The following is a 21,197-nucleotide window of genomic DNA, read 5'->3' on the forward strand; positions in this document are numbered from 1 at the left end:
TGATTTGCTACTGGACAGTCCTCAGATTCCCTAATCGAGTCGCCCATGGAAGACGGCGGCATTAAAAGCGACCTTTCGAGCAGTGGGACAGAGTTTCCTGATGGGAACTCGGACGTTTAACTTTCTCCTGCATGGAGTGGGCTTCTGTAACTGGAGCCTTGCAACTATGCCGCTAAACCCCTTTTCCTTCATTCTTATAACCTGACGTAGCGGTGGATGGGCTTGGTGGATTCCTTGCCCTAAAGCCACCCTGAGCCGCAACAAAACGAACCGCCTTACGAGGCAGCGACAGCCAGTTACATCACGGCAGTGATATGTTATACGTGGGTATTGGCAAGTACCTTTAGACGAGGATGCCAAGAAGTACACAGTCTTCTTCACACATGAAGGGCCGTACGCGTGGCAGGTGATGCCGTATGGTCTGCGAAACTGAGCGGCCACTTTTTACTGCATCATGAATCAAGTTCTGGAGCAGCATCAGGACTATGCATGCTCGTACATTGATGATGTGACAGTGTGCTCAAATACTTTGTTAGACCACATGGGTCATTTAAAGTAGGTGCTACAGGCTATATACGGACTAATTGTGGCCCGCTGGTTAGAGCACTAGGACACTATGTTCTATCCCACCATCGGGCAAGTAGGTAATGCAATCGCTTTTATTGCGATAGCAATGATATGGACATTCCAGGCGCATTTCTGCCGTCTTCGTCGCCTTGGTCTCCCGTATGAAGTCCATGGGCGATAACATCGTCGCCGTGTGCCGTATGCTGTGTGTGCGAGTGAAAGCTTGCGAGGGTGAGCCGACAATGGTGGCTCAATAACGCGCGCGCAGGGGGGGGGGGGGGGGGTGAGCGGGGAGGAAGGGCGCAGTCTTTCGTCGCGCGCAAGGCACCGAGGGCAAGGGGGGGGGGGAGAGTCAACTCCGGTGGCCACCCGGGCCCTATCTTGAAAGAGATCTGCGTCGAGTGCAGAGTTTAGGTGCACCAAAGGCTAATAGCTTCGTGCGCGCTCTGTCCTCGCCGCTAAGCTCGCGTCGAAGCAAGAGGCAGCACGAATGTCGATTCGCTCGCTGCTGCTCCCGCGATTTCTCCCTCCACGTTCTGACAGCGAGTTTCCGCGGCCATCGAGTGAGATGTGATCACGTTTGCTTGTGCATGCTGACACCATGCTTGTTAATTTAGCTAGTAAGCGAATGTTTACAAGTATATACGGCTGATAAAACTAATATCCTTATTTCCTATACCTGTCTACTAATTTGCTATCGCAATCGATGCTTCGCCTTTCGGGCGAAACTGCGTTTCTTTTCTTCTTTTAGCGAGCTATTCCGCAAGACAGTGGAAGCAGCCATGGTCAGGAAAGTCCTGGGGGGTTGGCAAAGAAAGCATCGTTTTCGAAACTCCATATACGTCCAACACGCATGCTGATATCTATGCGAAGTGAATCTTTCGTGAAGAAGTAACTAAATGCTATGCAGCTAAATGTTACGCCTGTAGCTTTATGTTCATCCTATGCAACGTATAATCTCATACAATGCTTACACGCCGCGCAAAGGTCACAAATTTAATGCCATGCAATACTTATTATTTTTGCAATAATTGCACCGTTCACAAGCGATTCTGAAATGTCATAAGTAGAGATCTGAACTTTAGACAGAACGCCTATTTTTTCTTTACTTCCTTATCGCGCTTATTTAACGTATAAGCACGCGAACTATAGGCCTATAGAAACATTTTAGTGGTACTTTATTGTGCCTATAAATGCCTATTTCGATCTTCGTGTTTATATTGGATTTTCGGGGCATAGAACGGCAGCAGAGCGTGTTGACTTGCGTCGTGCTGTAACATACCTCCTGCAAGAGATACGTCGGAAATGGGTCATATTTTGGGGCTCTAAGGCAGCACTTCAGTCTCCATTTTGCCCTATATCACAGGACTTGTGAGCAGCTGGCGTATGAGATAAGAGAGGACCACCATCAAGCCATCGGTAAAGGGCACGAAATTATATTTCTCTGGCTACCTTAACATACCAGCATTGCTGTTAATGATCTCGCCGACGAAATCACCAGGTCAGCCCATGTAGAAGCCCGACCAGTTGCAATCCCCTTATTTAGAACCGACGGTGCTAGAAAGCTTCATTTCGTGGCTAAAGCTATGGCACACAAATATTGATCTTTTCCCGACTTCCCAAATGTCACCTTCATAGATTTGATCCATCCCTAAAGCTCCAAGTGCCATCAAGCGTTTCCCGCTCTGACGCAACAGTATTGTGCCACCTCTTGCTCGGGGCGGCATTTACAAAGGCCTACTCGTTGCGCATTGGAATGGGGAATACGCCCATGTGCGACTCTTGCGTAACTGCAGAAACAATTGAACATGTCTTATGTCTCTGTCCCCAGTACGACGTCGAGCGCGAAGCTCTCCGGATAGCGTTGGACCGGCTGTACTCTACACTCTTAAAACAGTTGCACCCTTAGGGGTGTATATTTGTCCCACAGCAATAATCATCACATGCCCTATTTGCGTTTCCTTTCTTAAAAACGCTGCGCTGGCTACTCTCTTGACGAGAATGCTATGTCACGCTGATAACGCGCAAGCTGTTCGTGACTTGGAAGTACCGGGCTCGCAACTTTAAAAAAAGGAAATGCGGGAAGGACAGGTGACGAGTATTGTTGTCGGACAAAATAAGCCCCAAAGGGTGCAAATTTTTTTAAGAGTGTACACCATTTTCGGAAATGAAGATCCTTGGACCAAGGCCGTTCGCATCGGTGGCACAGACAGCCACGAAAGCGTTATTGCAGTACTTCAAGTCGACAAGTCTTGGCGACCGTTTGTAGACTCTGTGCGGACCTTCAAATGTACTCGAAGCTGTGCTCTCTCTCTCTCTCTCTCTCTCTCTGGGCCTGGAAACACCTATTTCCGTGTTTTGTCCCAGCCTCACTTTGTTTATAATGTTATGACCCGCTGAGAAACTTCGCTGAAGGCAACCGATTATTACTGCAAGCACTTTGCCGGTCTGAAGACTGTTATTAGCAGCTTTGCTGCAAACAAGAGCATCGCTGTGAGAAGGGCTCAAACTGCGCTAGGTAACGAAACACTTGAAAATCACTTAGCCTTATAATACTTGTGCGCTCACTTCACGTTTTAGCCGACATCCTCGAGAAGCTTGAAGGCTCGGGCGCAACTGTGACCCGTAATGTGGGTATCAATTTAGACGTTCAGAGAAGGTCTGTCACAATCCCTTATGGACGTGTTGCTGATATAGTTCGAAACGTCAATCTGTCTGGCACAAAAATACCTGGTTTCCGGTACTGAAAAAAGCTGTCAAAAGTTCTGGCCGGCAAAAATTCTGGAATTCAGCAGAGTGCGTCGGATCATCGGTTGTACCGAGGAGGAGGAGGAAAAACGTTTATTGAGCTCTAGAAAAATTTGATGAATTTCGCGGGGTCAGATGGTGTCTTCCATCTTCTTAGCAATGGCCATCTGCCCCTAGTCCAGGGCTCCGCTGGATGCCGCTGCCAGCTGGGCCCGTCGGATCAGCCCTAGTTGGACGTCCTGACGGTCGCTGGAGAGCATTCCTTCCCATTGCTCCGCACTCGGGTTTGGTATTGTTGGTGCCGCATTTGTTTTCTGGCAGGCCCACGTTATATGGTAAAGCGTGGGTGTTTACTGGCACCATGGGCATTTGTCAGTGTACTGTGTGGGTTGTATTTTACTGAGTATATTACTGAGTGTTCCTTTTCAGCATACAGACCAATATTCAATCAAAACAGTCACAAAAATCACGAACATCTTGAGATGGTTTGTCACTGCTTTCACACGGTGTACGGCGTTCCTAGTTCTTTGCCGGTTGGGGCGCAGCAATATAGCCAGCCTCCTGTAGCTGCAAACACCCCGTTAATTTCTTTGCATGCTGCAGTTGTATCTATCAGCTCACCCAAAAACGAAATGCGAGCGGTGAGTCATGACCGAGAACGTGACTTTCAGAAACGTGTAGTAAGACGGCATTTTCTCGCTCCACAACATTTAACCCCCTGCTGGAGAGGAGTTCGCTTACCTACTTATGGCTTGTAGTTTAAGTTCACCTTCTGCAAGGCCGTAGGATTCCTAAACAATGTAACGAAAGCGATTGAGCCATTCCTTGGAGGGCATGACAGTACCGTGGGCGAATCCTGTAAAGGTCAACCGGCTGGACTCGAAAACGTTTTCAGAAGTAAGGAAACCGTGACCACTTGCGTCGCTGGTGCAGATAGCAACATGAGCGGAGAAGACGACAAATTCATTCATTGCGAAGGTGTCGTTCTGCGGTGGTGAACTCGCAAATAGGATAGGATAAGATAGGATATCCTTCTACGATGGCGCGTACTCACTGCGGGGAATCGGCCAATATTTGGATGGTGTTAGGAAGATGCTATTATTACAGAAATTGGTAAAAGTGTCAGGTGGCAATGGATAAACATAGTGTTTGAAGAATTTAAGAGAATCGCCTTGAAACAACTATGAATTCCTCCGCGGCTGAGCAAACATCCCTGTGGTAGTTTCGTAGAGAAATGATATTCAGAAAGGAAAGAAATTTAAACAAAGTTGCCTGTACGTTGGCTCTAAGATGTTTTTCCTTAAGGAAGAAAAATGGCGGCATATAAAGACAAAATGATCTACGGGCTCATCATCTGCACAGATTGGGCACAGAGGGGAAGGTGCCAGAGCAGCCCTGTGAGGATTAAAGTTTGATACTGGTGTTCGACGGCGTAATCGGGTAAAAATTGCTTCAGTTTTTCTGGCGTGAAGGGATTTCTTGTGCCAAGGTAATAGTAGGTGTCGATATTCAGAAATTTTTTTCTATATCTGGGGTCCAAAAAGTCTTTAGCAATTGCATATCTCCTGAATCTAGCTGTAGCTAGGTAAGCCGATGTATGAAGTAGTCATAATACAGGGCTACTGAAGGCCGCTCTCGCGAGACTGGCAGCCATTTCGTTTATGTGTAATCCCTTATGGCCAGGCACCTGAAGTAACATAATTAAATTTATGTGGGCAAGTACTAGAAAAAGAAGTGTGCGTAAAAGTTTAGTACCACCATTCGTTGTGAGCGATGTGCGTAAAGATAAAGAATCCGTTATTATGACTACCGTCGGTATTGATGAATTTAGTTTACGTAAGGCTAACACAGCAACTAGAAATTCAGCCAGAAATGCGGATAAGTAGTCCGGAATCCTGATTGAGAACAGCCTTGCAAACTCAGCGGAACATAAGCGGTGTGAAGCGCAAGTGACCACTCTAGTGCAGGAGCGAAAATGCCAATTTCAGATCTTTTTCTCCGCACTGTGAGGCGTCTGTTGCAATGACGGTGTATATATATACATATATATACATATATATATATATATATATATATATATATATATATATATATATATATATATATATATATATATATATACTCAATAAATGACCTCGTGATAGTCCATTTAGTATATTATGAGAGGGAAGTTTTGCATTGTTTGGGTAGATGTCATCATATATGATTTGTAGATTCTCTCGCACATCACAAACAGGCGGCACCTCCCAAATGCGCACATTTAAGGGGTTAATCAATGTTTGTACAAAGACCACCTGTGGCATATGAAACCGGGGCTAGTGTACTCCGAAAAATAATGCCGGCTGGGAAATGAATATGTTTTCCAATCTTCTAATAGGGGTTTCGTACATATTTAAGAATGTTTGCACCGTCATCAAACAAAATCTGCACAATATAGAAGGCAACCTGACTTCTTGAGTACGTTATCAGCAACAAATTTCGGTAATCCGCAGCCAAATCGCAGGGCTTGCCGATCAAGCAGAACAAAGGGGCGTGATTTATAAGCTGGCGTACCAGACAATAGTACACATCCAAATTCTAAAATGGGCCGCACACACAATTTATGTCATTAGCAGTGGGTGTCTCCACATCCCCGACTGACTGTTGCATATTTTACGGAGCATGCCAACTGCTCTCACTCCTTTCTTAACTATACGGTCAATATGGTCAAGCCAACGGAGGGAACCGTCATAGAATACACTAAGTACTTCACCGACTCCACTTGACGAATAGCCTCGAGATGGCAGGATAACGATATGTTAACGGGATTATTAAGAGGAAAAAGCATTATCGAGCACTTTCTCACGTTGAGTGAAAGGCGAATCTTGTTTAACCAGGTTTCTATGGCGTAGAGATAGTTCTGTAGTCGATGATATAGGGAGTGAATATCACTGCCCGATGCAAAGAAAGCAGTATCGTCTGCGTATTCATATGTTTGTACATCTGGATGCCGAGAAATGGAACTCATCAGAACGTTAAATAATAATGGCGAAGTGACAGCTCTTTGAGGAACACCTCGTGATTGATTATGTATGCTCGAATAAAAGGCTCTTAGAGAGCAGTAGAATTTCCTTCCATTTAAAAAATCATATATCCAGTTAACGAGATAATTTGGGAGCTCTATATTTCGTAATATATCCAATAAAATTACATATTCTACACTATCGTATTCCTTGCAGATGTCTAGTGTCACAATAGCACCTATGTTTTTGGCGCCGTGTTAATTTTTTTCTACTTTATAAGTCCACGTAAGCATGCCAGATTGAACATGACGGTCCGAATACAATTTGGCAGGAATTAAGCAAGTCTTTGTTCTCTACAAATTTAAGCATGCAGGCATTTAGGATTCTTTCAATTAATTTCACCAAATTTGAAGTTAGCTGGATTGGTCTAATGTTATCTGTTGTATATCCTTCCCCGTGATTTTTAAGAATTGGAATTGTATTAGCAATTTTTCCACGCAGACTCAATTCATGAAAATCTAATTGAGTGATTTTTAATAGCTTAAAGGTCATTAGGAGCTTCCTTAAATAAAATTTTGATCATGGCAGAGGTTACCGCATCTGCGCCGGGAGCTGAATCTGAGAGTCGCTCCAATTTTTCAGCCAATTCTAACATAGTAATTTCTGCGAAGTCATCTGATGCACTTCGTAAGCTAGAACAATTTGGCAAAACGGAAGAAAATCTAATTTCTAATTCCTTCGCGATTTCTTCTAGCGACTGTTTCATTTCATTACTACTTAAGACTATGGAGTCTATATTAATTGGGCGCGGAAGAACATTCCTACTGCGGAGAAAACTGAAGAACGCACGTTTATTTTTATTGTTAGATAGGAAATCAGTGTGCTTGCCTTCGCATTCATCTTTAGCTTTTCAATCTGTATGTCTAAAGATGGCTCGAAAAAAATTCTAATCGCTCCAATTTTTGGGGACTCTGGTTATGTCAGTTTTTCCAAGTGGGTTTTCTTTTTTTCTGTAATTGCGAGCGCATTCTTCACTCCACCAAGGACTGTATTAATTTATGTTATTGAGATGAATCTCAAATTCAGACTTTTAGCGAGAAGTTTACAAAGGGGAACAGATAATAGTGTCTTTTCTTTTTTGCTCAGTGCTGCGCATCAGACAGAGATGAAAGAACTTTCGTAAGCATTTTTTAAAATATTGTAATTAATGAAAGTTCGCACGTCATCACTCATAAACGTTACAGGTCGTGCTACTTCAAAAATTACTGGAAGATGATCACTGCTTGTCGCATACTCAACAGTCGACCAAGAAAATATGGAGTGACTCGGGCCACTGAATGTAAGATCTATTGCAGCGTAAGATCGACCTCCGCATAAACGTAATAGATCCGGAGTTTACACACATTAGCCCATCGTTCAATGACCAGTTTCATAATCTAGTGGCGCACAAATCTGGTCTTAATCCCTATGATATATGGTGAGAATTCAAGTCACCTGACAGTAGGATGTTCCATCTACAAGAACTAAGAACCCTATCCAGTGTCCGTGTGTCCTGTACGCCGAAAGGAAGATATGCATTTACAATAACAAAGGGGCAACATCCAGGGAGGTTCAGCTGTATCGCTAGGATTTCACACTCAGGAGTAGAAAGTTGAAACGAAATTTTCGCCTTGCGGCGAAATTAGTGAGCTACCTCTAGTAGGACGGTCTAGACATAATGATCTGTAAAGCTTTATTTGAAAATATTGTGCAGAATTTAACCAAGTTTCTTGTGATATAATTAAATCAAGGTTAAGTTGAGTAGTTAGACAAGACACTTCTACTGAACCAGAATATAAAGAGTGACAATTCCACCGAAGCACTTTCAGCCACCCCTATGGTTTAGAAAGGGTCGCAGCTAGCCAAAACTGCCTTCTGTAGAATGCTTTCTTTCGGTATGGCACTGGGCTGACTTTTTTTAGCTTTTGAGTGAGGACCGAAGGAGGAATCATTGATTGATGACATTGTTCTTTTATACGCTCGAGCGTTTTGTTCCACATCTGTCATTTCCAAATATCTGTTAACCAAATTACCAGTAGCAGGCACCACGGAAGAGGAAGCCGAAGGTTCGATACCGTCAGTAGAAGGATGCACGGGTACCTGAGACGCCGCCGTTTCTTCCTCTTCTTTCTTATGATGCCTTTCGGATTTGACTGCTGGTTTAATTAAATTTTTTTCACCTGCGTGCTGGTTCATATGGGGAAGATACCAGCGACTGGTGGTTTATATACAGGATGTCACAATTGTCGTGTACCAAGATTTAAAAATATGCAAATGCCGCGTAGCTACGTTTAATCTACGTTTATTGAGAAAAACATGGCTCGTTAATTTTAGCCTCTACGCTGGGCAATCTTTCCATCAGCCATGATATGTCCATTCATGTTCTGAGTAGTTGTCTGTCCCTTTAAAGATCACATTGTGGAAGCACACCTCAAAAACACCGCGACATTTTTATTGCAACAATGCTTCAGTTTACATAACGGTCTGATCAAAAGCGACTGCTCAGCACGGAAGGCGCTTGTTAACGAAGAACTATTTGATGGTCATCAATTGTTTTATGCGACATGACTTTAAACGTTAAGTGTTCGACTTACTTATACGAGTTGACTTTAAGTTTGAGTGTTTTTATGCGTTTTTTTTTTCATACCGAATGCCTTCATTATTTGCGTTTCATTGCGATGAGGAGTAGCCGGCGCGAACAAAAAAAAAAAGGGGGGGGGCGGGCACCAACGTTTTCTAAACGTCATATATTAAATAAAAAAGGATGCAAGCGTTCACGAGTGCATTATTACCATATCTATCTCCCGATGCGACACGTTGCGAACCACAGCAGCGGTGCGGCCACTTCTAAAATCACGACAAGCTCACGCGCGTTTACAGATGAGGTAGAGAGCATATTATACCAGTATAGCGGAGCCACAAGTGCATGCAATTCACGAATGAAAAGCTCCAGAGAAGATAGCCCACACGAATCGAAATCCGATATATTTTCGTTTCAGTTTCGCTCCGCAAAAAAATAAATAAATAATAATAAAGTCGTAACTTTTCGCTTCAGTCTCGGTTCGCGCAGAAGTAACCTTTCTTTCTTTCGTTCTCTTGGGGGAGGGGGGCAGGGTTTGGTTTTGTTTCGGTTTGGTACCGTGATCGACATCGATAGCAGGCGCTCGGAAGAGGCCGGCAGGTCCGTTGTGAACAATTCGATTCGCTCGAATTTCAGGCGAGCAGCGCCTAGCCATGGGCTTCTGCTTTCTGGAGAGAGGCCTCAAGGACAGACTCGTTCGCACGGTCGAATCCAGCCGGGACTACATTCGGAAGCGCGAGCCGTTCGTGATCGAGGAGCCGATAGCCGACGGCCCGCTGCTGTCCGTGCGGAACGTGCGCGTCTACGGCGTGCACAGCGTGAGCATCGAGGGGGCCTCGATGCGATGCAACAGCAGCTTCCTCGAGCTGGAGGCGCACCTTGTCTTCCAGAGACTGGAGGTCTGTCTGTTTGGTCTGTTAATCAGTGCCCGTTTCGTGGTAGTGTAGTGTATATTGTAGTGTATATTGTGAACCGACTACCGGTGAAACCGTGATTGCGTGCAACTGTACTTGGCGTCTCATCGTGGAGCGCACAATTAGCCGCGTAGCGAACTAGCCATGGATGTGATTGATAACTGTGGAGGCTGTTCGACGCGGCGTCACTTTGATTCAGGCTGCAGAGTCGAAACTCGGCAGAACAACGTGCGTAGTGTACTGTGTTCTACTTTAGTCTTTAGATTTGCCCTGTTGCTTTTCCTTTCCTCTTTCCTCCCCTCCTTCCTATCTTCCATTTCTGTGCTGCTGTCACCTCCCTTCAGAAGAGTAGGCAGGCGTTGTGCCCCTTCCGGTGGCAGTTGCCAGCCTGCTCCTCGCTTTCCCTTTCCTGTTAACTGTTTATGTGTGTATATGTGTTCAAAACAAATAATAATAATAATAATAATTGTGGGCTGGTATACAATCGTTTCTCCTGTGCAAGCAGCTTCCAGCGAACGTTGGCGAATTCGCCTTCCCCCTCCCTTTTATTTTGATAGCGTTTATGTCACGCGGTATCACACTTATTCGTTCATTCAGCAGTTCCTGATAAAAATTAAATGATTGAGCGGCAAAAAAAGACAATAATGAAATAAATGAGACGCGTACAAGATAGAGCATGGCACAGGTGTTCAACATTTAACAGTCCGGTATTCAGCAGTCTGTGTGCCGCAGAAGCCGGTGACCTAATACTTAGCCATATTTCCAATTACACAGGGGTATATCAGTCTCTCGCCTTTGCCAGAACAAGTATGCCGAGTCAATCGAAGTTCTACAGGTGTCATAAATTGTTGGTTTCCTTTCTCACCTTGCACTAACCCCGCAAGTTCCAACGTATTAATTCTTGTTACGCTGATCCCCTAAGTTTCAAAATCTGATTTAAGCCAGGGAAACTTAACGAAAGGCCCATATAGTAGCATTTATGACGCGCTGAAACGAGTTTTTTAGTTGTGTATATTTCCACAAATCATTACCAAGGTATTATTATGCTAAATAATTTTTCTTAAGTCACGTTTCGTTCTTGAACAGGGAGGGATGTTAACCAGGCTTAATCCGGTTGGCTGCCGTGTACTGGGGAAGGCGTAATTATATGAGTGGCAAAAAAGCAAAAAAAAAATGCCAATAAGCGGAAAAACTTTACAGCACGCACACAACGCCAGTAGCGCTTTCGCGACGGTGTTATTGGCCCGGAATCTACTCTGCGAAAGATTTGTCACTGAAGAAGCGCGAGTGACCATGTATGAAGGGCAGTCGCGCAACAAGTGTTTTGAGGTTTCTTATCCATCATCCAGTGATTTGTGGAACATATAGAAATTACAGTGTTTGTAGGAGTGTGTGGAAGGGAAGAGGAAGGAGGGAGGGGGAGTGAAGGGCACATTTTCTGCAGCGTGCGTCTTATAATTGCACATCTTTCGTTCGGTGACGGCCACATAGTCCAGGCGCCATCGAACGCGATACAGTTACGACACCCGCGGCATAAGCTGATCAGCAGTCTGCGTTTGCAGTTGGGTCGGTGTTCTGCCTCCCGAGAGCTGGCCGGGCACAAACTGCTTAGCTGTGTCGATGTTGCGAGAACTGGCGTGTTTGGCGTGACGCATACATGGCCGAAGGCCAGCTGACAGAGATGTCTCTTGGCGCGGTTGGCTCGCATCACCACTCGCTTGTCTTCCATTATTCCTGCCCTTCAGGTCCTCTTCGACTTCACGGCGTCCAACGGCGTTTTTCTGGCGGGCGACTTGCACCTGGTGGCCGAACCTTGCGACTTCGAGGCCACCGTGCTGTTGCCAGCCGAGAAAGGATCGCGCGTGCTGCTTACTTCGCTGCGCGTGCTCGAGCTTCGGGTATCCGGCCTGAACGTAAGCGGGCCTCTGTCGCTGGCCTTGGCAGATGTGGACAGCCCGAGTGGCCTGTTCACGGTGCGACCGGACCACAAGCTCTTCACGCGCGCATTGGTCCGCTTCGTTCAGAGGTGCTTGGACCGAATCGAGTGGAAGGCGTAACAGAGCTTTGAGATAATTTGTTTTGCTCGTGCGTCGGGTATTTTTTTTTATTGGAGATGACATAAAAGTTTGGTTGCCTTCCTAAGCGAGACGACCCTTCCTTTTCTGCTATACTGAGAGGTGGGCTTTTCGAAATCTTTTGTAACTCGCATTGAGAAGGCGGACAACGTCGCGTGTGACGGCCGCACTGTCGCTATGGAGAATGGGGAGCACATTTTTGGGGCTGTTCTTGTTACAGTGATGTACAGAGACGATCACTGGCGACTATATATATATATATATATATATATATATATATATACTTGCTTTAACACTGCGGTAAAGGAATTCGTTAGCCTCGTCCACTTTAAATAGTTCAATGTTACGTACAGTGAGATCACGAGAGTCCTTTAAGAAGCATCAAATAGTCGCACTTAAAAAAGCTGCTATGTATGTAAATATGTAACAGCAGGTTCACAAGGACCACTTCTTTTAAAAAATATATCTTTAGTTATCCGCCCATTCCTTAAGACCTTTCCTTCACTTTTATTTTTTCTTCTGCATTGGCATGCCGGTGAATGTATGCGCCGCTAAAACACTCTGCTTTTCAACAAAGAGCTTTCTCTTGCACCGTCGTGGTGTATTTCGCGCTGTCGTAACACCAATCGGGTAGCCGATAAATAATATGAATCGCAGTCAGTTCTTTCATCCATTAATCTGAAATTTGATCGACCTATCCGCGCTCAACCTTGCCTAGTCACACTATATACGCCGGAATCCGTCTGCTATTACTTCGCTTTACGAGCCAACAAGTGGCGACCTGTTCTGCTGAGGTGATCACTAGTTCAGATGAGGTGGCCACCGTGTTACTGAGGAAGTTTGTAATTGCCCAAATCGACGAATCTGTACTGCGTGTCCCCAGAACTGACGTCGCAATTCAAGGAATCTATTTTGAATTCCCGCGGTGATATTAGAAGGCGTGGTGCACGTGGGGCTCTAAAGAAGCAGTAGAGCGCGCAAAAATAATTGAACTCGACAAACTGGGACTTCAGCGTGGATTTAGCGAGGGTGGTCCTTCTTGCCGCTTGTCCTGTTTGTCCTGCTTGAGCGTGCTCTGAGCGAGGAGTGTTGAGCTTCAGAGAAGTCGGCAAACAGAAAATTGATAGATGTCAGCTGCAGATAAGTGAGTAAATGCACATTTTATTTGCGCCGTGTTCAGCGAACATTTTCGTAATTAGCGTTTCGTCTTGCGTAACACTTACATTTAATATTTGCGCAGACATCAAAGAAAGTTTCGCTTCACGACTATCCCCGCATAAGCGCGGGATCCGTGCATTTGGTAACGAACCCGAAGAATGAAAACCTCCGAATCACCACTAGTGATTGTAATTAAACGTGTCTTCAGCGATACGGTGGGCCGCAACGTTGCTCGAATGTTAGTCGCATGAACGTCGACAGCCGTCGTGAGGTCGGTTTCGCTGGAATGTCGCCTCAAGAGGCGAGAGCCCATATTATCATTCCGCACTAGCGACACGCTATAGAGTTATTTTCTCCTAATACATTAAATTAAATTACCGAGTTCAATGTCCCAACGCAGCCGATGTTTATGAGAGGAGCTATTGCGGGGAGTAATTTCGATCAGCTCAGGTTCTTTAAGGGCCAACTTCAACAAAACATCACTTTGGCTGGATCGGTTATAAATGAACAGCCTGTCCTACTAAAGCAATATCCGCAAAGCTGTGCGGCCTGGTAATCGTCTAAGAAAAATAATCAATTTTATCCACAGCCTTTGAAAAGCCCCTTGGGAGACGACGCGTGCGCGGTGGATATGACGGATATCCGGCACGTCACTTCCGATATTTTCAAGGCGGCGTTGGTATCCGCCTAATATAACGCGTCATGCCGAGGAGCCGCGCTGGTTCTCAACGTTCTGAGCCGTGCGTCACTTCCGGCGAGCGGTATAATGGCGGCGTTTATGATTTTCTTTTTCAGCTTCGATACCATAAACGTCTTCTTGCGAACTTTTCGTGACGCATCCACTTTTTGCATTGAGACGTGCTCTACACTCGTACACTATCTGAAACTGGGCTTTTTTTTGTTTTCGCAGTCGAAGATGTACGTCGTTGCAGTTGGCCTTTAACGCATGTCCAAAGCACGATACAACACGAGTGTTGCTCTGTTTTGTACTCGTCGGGCTGCAGCCGTCGGGGCCGGAAATCGAGGCCACGTGATTGTGATTGGACCTTTCTTTACAGACGGCAACAAATGCTGCCATCAGTGCACGTGTGTTGTTGCCCTATTTCAGGCCTGGTGAAGAAATTGCAAACTTGACGTGAACCTGAATGAACCGTTTAACGCGCTAAAGAAAAAAAAATAGAACGCCCAACTCTGTTGAACTGCGTACATTCAAAGTGAATGGGAGCTAAACAATCTGCATTTTTAGTGGTGACAAAGGGTTAATTAGCATAACGCCACAGACACGAAGTGAACGCAATGTGCGAGCAGATGTGCGACGTCTGCTTTGGTTGTGCCTTGGAACGCGTGCAGTCAGGACCAAGATGCTGATAGAGGCCAGACTGAAGCCATGATAGTGGCCCAGGTGTATACCGGGGCAGCTACGACAGTTACTTTGAGGATGGACGAGTTTTCAGAGATAACGTTATCCAGTTCTTGCAAAACGTATATTCCGCATGTTCTTTTTTTATGATTTTCTTTCACTTCATTTTGTTTTCTCGTTATGCCTTGCGACATAAGAAAGGAAGAAAGAAAGAAAGAAAGGAAGAAAGAAAGAAAGCGTCACGGCGGCAGGTAGCGGTATTTTGCGGCAAGTGGAGGAAACTGTCGATTTTGTCGCTTTACGTGCTTATCAGTATGAAAAAAAAAAGGGAAAGGAAGCCCGCGAGCACCGTAAATTCTGTATCCAATCGCATCATATTCATGCGTCATAAGAGATCGTGTCACTCTTTTTTATGGGACCCAATTCGAAAGCTACATGATGTGATTTTCCCGTGTTGCATATATACACATATGAGTCATGGCGCTAATGTTCCTTTGCGTTCGTTTCCTTGCTTTAGTTTCTATTCTTTAAGTGTGCCTGGAAAATTTTTCTTTTCATGGCAAATCTCTGCTATTTTTACGGCGCATTAGTTTTTATAAAAAGAAGCGGATTCGATTTTTAACGGCTTACGCAACGTCCTACGCTCGAGTCATGCTTTCTGCGCAGCCTTTTCTTCACGCTTTAGAAATGCTCTGCGGCAAGCAGTATATACGATGCATGGTCTATATATATTGGCTCCGACAAACGAAAATAACACCTCAAGTTAACCAAACGAAAGACACGACTGAGCAGAAAAGGTATTTAATGCATTTCGAGCATTCTGTTACGTTTCGCCTACGACGCGCGGTATAGCCGGTGCGGATGCAACGGACGCCGGGGCTTCGTTCAAAGCGGCGGACATTTTGGCCCGTTCAGCGCTGCCGCAACGCCTCCCCGCCAAGCGCGTCCAGGCATGTTTCAATGCCATGTGTCTTCGTGTGTGCGTGTGTGTGTGTGTGCATGTTGGTGCCCACGCTTGTCAAAGCGCGGCAGCCGGGGAGAGGAGCTCCGCAACTGTGAAGCGACGAGGTCTGACCGGCGCCGGCCCGGCGGATGCGTCACTTCTCGTCTCAACGTGTCCGTGCGGCGCCGTCACGTGCTCCTCATCCCGAGCCGTTCCTTTTTGCCCTCGACTCCGAGAGTATAAAAGCAGCAGCCCACGGACGCCGAGAGAGGCTCCGATTTCTTCCGTCGAGTAACGTGCTCTCCCGTCTCTCCACTTCGGTCGACCTTTTGCGATGCTATAATAAAAAAGTTGTTCTGTTAGCAATCGACTCATCCTTTGCCAGGACCTTCGAATGCTTCCAGTTGTGCCCCAGGCCAACGCTACCCTTGGGGCTTGCGACCCAGATGCAACAATTCATATAACTGGGATACGAAAACACGGCAGGGCAAGCACTTTTTTCTCGCATATGGAGCACGTATACACGAAGCTGCGATAAATTTCTGAGCCATCACCTTTTAGTTTGCGCAGCCGCCGTTGCATTTTCACTGTCGGCGGAGTGCGCACATTCAGGGGGGTTTATTGTTGGGGCGTCTGGATCAATACAGATTTTTCTTCATGAACACAATTTCTGTCATACCACGCGGGCAAGGCGCAAGATTGTCGGTTGAATAAATGAAGTAACTCTTTTCGGTGCCGTAGAAATTAACAATGACACTTTTAAATATGAGACCCTGTGACTTCCCGAACATTGACATTTGCGCCGGCAGACTGCCTTTTCTTGAAGTAAGTTGTTGTTTATACTCCGTGTCATACTATGCGTGCAGTGCTGCGGAAGCTATAGAGATCGATCACCAAAGTCTATCGATTCGCGCGCTTTCGTCCGTATTTCGCTGCGCGACAACGGCTTTTTGCTCGTGAGGATGCCACCGACGGGCTGATAAAAAACAAAAAAACAAAATGAAAAGAAATAACAACGAAAAGTAAATCGGTCTAAGGCAACGTATACTGCAGCCGTACAAATACACGGTTTGTTTCTTTTTCAGGAAAATATTTTTTCACTTAATAGTGAATCTAAATGAAGAACAGTCTCGCCTACTTGCTGGCGAGAACACCGGAATGTTTGTTGGTGCCTAGGCAGGCACTGCAAAAAGTCTCTCTACACCATTCACAACGTTGCACGCAGTGTATGAAATGGAATGTTGTCTTAAATGCGCATGTCGCCATTTCTTTAGCATTCCTGCGACGCCTCTATACCTTGTGTCTCAGCTAAAGTTAGCCGAGCTGTTCAAAGAAAAACGCGATTTAAAAAAGGATTGCGACAATTACGATACTGCCTAATGCAAAATTTGAACGCAGCTTGACACGTGTTTTCATTTCGCGATACATTGAGGCAAATAATTTGAGACCGAGATCACCGCACCGACTGGCAGTGGGCCGCTGCCGTCAGCGAATTCGCAGAGGCAGGGGCAGTATGGGAACGCTGGCATGATGAGCGGCATCGGAGCCAGCTGTGGAAGAAGACGACGACGAACGCGCGAGCAGTGGCATGAGTGTGCTCGCTCGCCTACGCCGAGGGACGCCGACTCTTGAGACGCGGGAACGGGCGCCTAAGAGCTGCGGTCTAAAAAGTATGCAGATCCCACGCACTGTGGGAATCGATGTAAGCGAAGCTTTCCGTGCTGGATCATTTGATTGACGATAATTAGCGGTTACGCTGACAGCTAAAACATAATTTCTTCAACGTTTAGTCTAACACGAGAGTGGCGAGTTGATGTTAAACGTTACCTTGCGTGCACCACTGCTGTTTTTCTGCGTAGTACACAAAACACACAGGGAGAGGTGTTTGCTTGAGTCGTCGTGAGCCGTATTTCATAACCTCTGAGAGGGTTGAGGCGCATCCCACCATGGCAGAACTGAGAAACTTGAATTGGATTATGGGGCTGTACGCGCCAAAACCACAATCGGATAATGAGGCACGCCATGTCGCCTTCCTTCGTCCATTGCTTTATTGGCGCCTTCGTTTTAATCATATTTGCATAGCGTTTATTTTTCGGAAATAGCAGCAACGTACTGTACCGTACCTTGAACATAAGCTTTGCCAGTTTCCCCGCAACCGCTGGAGGGTTTCCTTGCCTTCTCACGTCACCTCACCCCCCACCCTGCCTTGTGTGGGAACTGCCTATTTTCCTCCCTCTTTACAGTTCTATCTACGCGCCCTCTGGACTCGCACCTTAGTAGAAAGAGAATTGCTGCAGTTTCTGCAATGCTTCTGAGGGAGTCAAGGATAATTACAGCTGTCAAGAGGCTAATGTGGCGACGCCCTGGGAGCTCCAGAGGGTATTGTGCACGTTCGACGCGGTGGGGTGAAAACGAGTTCCTCCAGTCGCCTTTCCTCTCTGGCTCGCTCCTGTCATGTACACACATGCTCTGAACGACCCCCCGACGCGGTGTGCCGGACAGCAGCAGCAACAGCAGCAGCAGTAGCAGTGGGAAGTCGAAGGAAGAGGCAAAGAAAGCTTCTCTTTAAAATCGCGGTATAAGATACTATTATAAGATCTACGGCGTTCGGCGGCCAGAGGCCTGACGACCAGTCACCGTAGGTCTTAGAAATGTATCTTGCACCTTGTATTTTTTCTTACAGCGAAGGTGTTAAAGGGAATTTTCTAGGTAGGACATTAAGCAGTATGATGGCAAGAGCTTGGTGGCGCTACCCACCGCCCCGTTCCAAAGGGGCCTCTCATAAAATCCATCCACCCATCGCGGTCCGCGCAGGAGGCCGCGTTTCTACCAGAAAGCTCGGAATTTGGAGGCCTTAGTTTACACATCCACGATACGTGGACTAGAGCAGGCTGCTCTCCCCACAAAGGGCAGGTTTGCCCATAGAGTAGAGAGCAGGGTGTACCTTACCAAGTATTTGGAGGTGTGGATATGTCTGCACGAAGAAAATCCGCAGCCTTCACAATGCCCGTTGTATTTTTATTTCTCGTGGTTGATATCTGAGGAGGAATTTTTGCTGTCACGTGCATCTAACAGGCTGGATAACTACAGATTGTAGTCTAAATGCTTGAAATAAGGTACGACGCTTTTTTTGAAAAATACTTTCAGGGCTTCTTATCTTCAAAATATGTTAGAAGTTCAGATTAGGTGAAAAGTCGTGCAAGAACCTTGTGTCACTGTTGTTGCTAAAACCAAATATCCTTACTTTGAACAAGGTATTCAATGGTCTCCGTCTTCACTCTGTTTAGTATCGTGTGAGCCTAATATGAGTCACCTTTGTTGAGATTGGTATTTTTGGAAATAAATACTCTCACTATTTGTCTCGTGAGGAAAATACAACAGCCCCCCCCCCCCTCCCCCAGCTCTCGCTGTTAATGGTCACTATAAAACATTCTGCAGAAACCATCATAGGATGAATGTTGGTGCTGATGACATTAGCGCACCACGCTTAACCTAACCTATAATTAGCGCACCACGCTAGTTAGGTCGCGATACCTCTCGAACCATCCTACATGACGAAGCCTTATGCGATGCGGCGATAAACGAATGCAGCCGTACAACTTTCAAAGGTTGCTTGGAGGCGCTTGAGTAGCGGCGCGCGAGCACGCATCTGTTTCATATCTTGCGTATTTCCTATGCTTTTGCTTTTTCTTGGGGAAAAAAACAATCAGGCACAATTCAGCGCGAAATAAATACTTGATTCGGTGGTTACTTAAGGTGCCCTACAACTTTGTGACAATTGACATGTTTGCGATTCAAGCAATAATTGAAAAGTTCACTGCTTAAAAGCAATTAATTAATTAATATATCGTGATGAAGAACTACTGGCTGTAAGTACACACGACTGCCGCTACGATGCAGTCGATACGATTTCTCTAGAGCTCTTGTTTTTCTTTAAAAAAATCTTGGTCCAAGTTAACTGGAACACCCGGTATAAAAGTGAGTACGTTAATTGGGTTATACATTTGGCCACTGCCCAGCCTGCAGTGCTCCCCCGATCTTCTGAAATGGAGAGGCGCACCGTTGCACACAAACTGGTGTCCTGACTATAGTTTCGACATTCACAAGAACCACTTGAACGCAGTACGAACTCGGCACACGCGCATGCAATATTCGGTTTTTCCACCGCGAGAGCTCTCTCAAGAAAAACACAGAAGACTTGAACACCCACGGCCCTTCGGACGAGATGATTGCTTTAATGTAACAGCCAAGAGAGAGACAGAGCAAACTTTATAGAAAAGAGCACACGAGCGTAGGTGGAACAGCCAAGGTCGACATAGTCCAGTGAACTTGATATGCTGATGCTCTAACCATTTCCCTATCAGCCCTTCTTGTGAGAACTTGCGCCCCCGCCGTTTTGGTGAAAAAACAATGTGACATGTGTTCGTGAGTACCTGGCTGTGCACAATCGAGTATTTTTTCGATCGTGCTCACGGCATCAAACGAAGTGCGATGATCTTCGCCAGACTGACGCAGTTTAAAGGGTGCGGTGCAGGCGGGCCACAACATACGGGGACAGTTGTTGTTGTTGTCCTGAGTGGCCGTGAGGGGACAGCTGCCACGCAAGTTCAAGCACGTGCGCGCTTCGTTTTTCAACAGTTCGGGCACGTGGATTGCCTTTTTTTCGCCGTCGGATTCTTTTGTTTTCGACGTGTGGCCAGCGCGTTCACCTATATTACAAGCTCACGCAAGGGTCTTCGCGCAGCCGCTCTTTGAGTCAAAACTCGCTGCTTCGCTTCCGCGAAAAAGAAGAAAAGAAGAAAGGCTGATTTTGAAAACGAAGATGCGCGGAGAGCCTGCCGAGTCCCCCCTCAGGCGAAGAGCCGTTGCCGTCGAAGCAGAAAGAGCTCGTGGAGCGCGGCATGCGGCACGGCCCGGAGCGCCGGTAGCACGAGCAGGGCCTGTCCGAACCGGGCCGGGCTGTGGGGTCTCGCGTGGCGCATGTACTGCTGCAGCGCCAGGTGAGACTGCTCCAGCAGGCACTCCACCTGGCCCGAGGCGCACAGCTCGCGCTGACAGTCTGCGACACATGTAGAGAGAGAGAGAAGAAAAGAAGAAGGGTAGTTTGATTTTCGTGATCGAAGAGTCACAGCCTGTGGAAGTCGCTGCAGCCGTGTGTAGTTACGTGGAAGAGACACCGCTGCATGGGCGGAGTGGGGGGGGGGGGGGGGGGGGCGGCTGTTGCGCGCGTCAACTCTGCTTCCTTTGGCTTTTTATCACTCTGTCTGTCACTCTGTCTGTCTCACTTTTATCACTCTCTCTCTCTCTCTGTCCGGGGGTGCTATTGTGAACGTTCAAAGTACTTCGTATCGACGAATTTGCCATCTTGCCAGCTCTGATTGGCTCAGAGGGAAGGTATACGCACTCTCCCTTACTGGCCCAAAAAGCCAACATGGCGGAATTCGACTGTCCAGAATAGAACCACGTATTAATTTATTCTTACTGCAGCCTAATAATTCGGTACACGAGCTTTCTTTTTATTTTTCTTTATTTTTCTTTTGCACTCTCATTGAAACGCTACGTTTCCTCGGTACATAAAAACGAAATCAACCGTTGTTGTTAAGGTAAGCAAATGACCTCGTGGAAGGGGAGATAGAAGAGAGGAGAAACACGGAAGTTAACCATACTCACGCCCGGCTTGCAGCCCTGAGCTGCGGGAAAAATAGAGGCGAGAACGAGCACTAGCTGCGAGCACAATGTGGCGGTGCCCACCGAGTTTCTGAAAGTTCGCAGAGGCCCACCAACTCGAGAAATATTGACTTGAGAATATA

The 21,197-nt window shown here is 46.3% G+C and overlaps 2 protein-coding genes across 2 annotated transcripts in view; one reads left to right on the forward strand and one right to left on the reverse strand.

Moving 5' to 3' along the window:
- The first annotated feature begins 9,066 nt into the window (after positions 1–9,066).
- LOC126540710 (uncharacterized) lies at positions 9,067–11,987 on the forward strand. Its single transcript, XM_050187552.3, has 2 exons — positions 9,067–9,836; positions 11,597–11,987. Exons 1-2 carry the CDS (start codon positions 9,591–9,593, stop codon positions 11,906–11,908), a joined length of 558 nt encoding a protein of 185 aa, XP_050043509.1. The 5' UTR covers positions 9,067–9,590; the 3' UTR covers positions 11,909–11,987.
- Positions 11,988–19,598: 7,611 nt separating this feature from the next.
- The window catches only part of LOC126540996 (photoreceptor-specific nuclear receptor-like), a 40,308-nt gene continuing 38,709 nt past the window's right edge, over positions 19,599–21,197 (reverse strand). The window contains exon 8 of the mRNA XM_055076497.1: positions 19,599–20,446. Within this exon, the coding sequence (XP_054932472.1) occupies positions 20,238–20,446 (209 nt within the window). The 3' untranslated portion in view covers positions 19,599–20,237. The remainder of the gene's footprint in view (positions 20,447–21,197) is intronic.

This window comes from Dermacentor andersoni, chromosome 2, assembly GCF_023375885.2.
Source record: "Dermacentor andersoni chromosome 2, qqDerAnde1_hic_scaffold, whole genome shotgun sequence".
NCBI lineage: Eukaryota > Metazoa > Arthropoda > Arachnida > Ixodida > Ixodidae > Dermacentor > Dermacentor andersoni.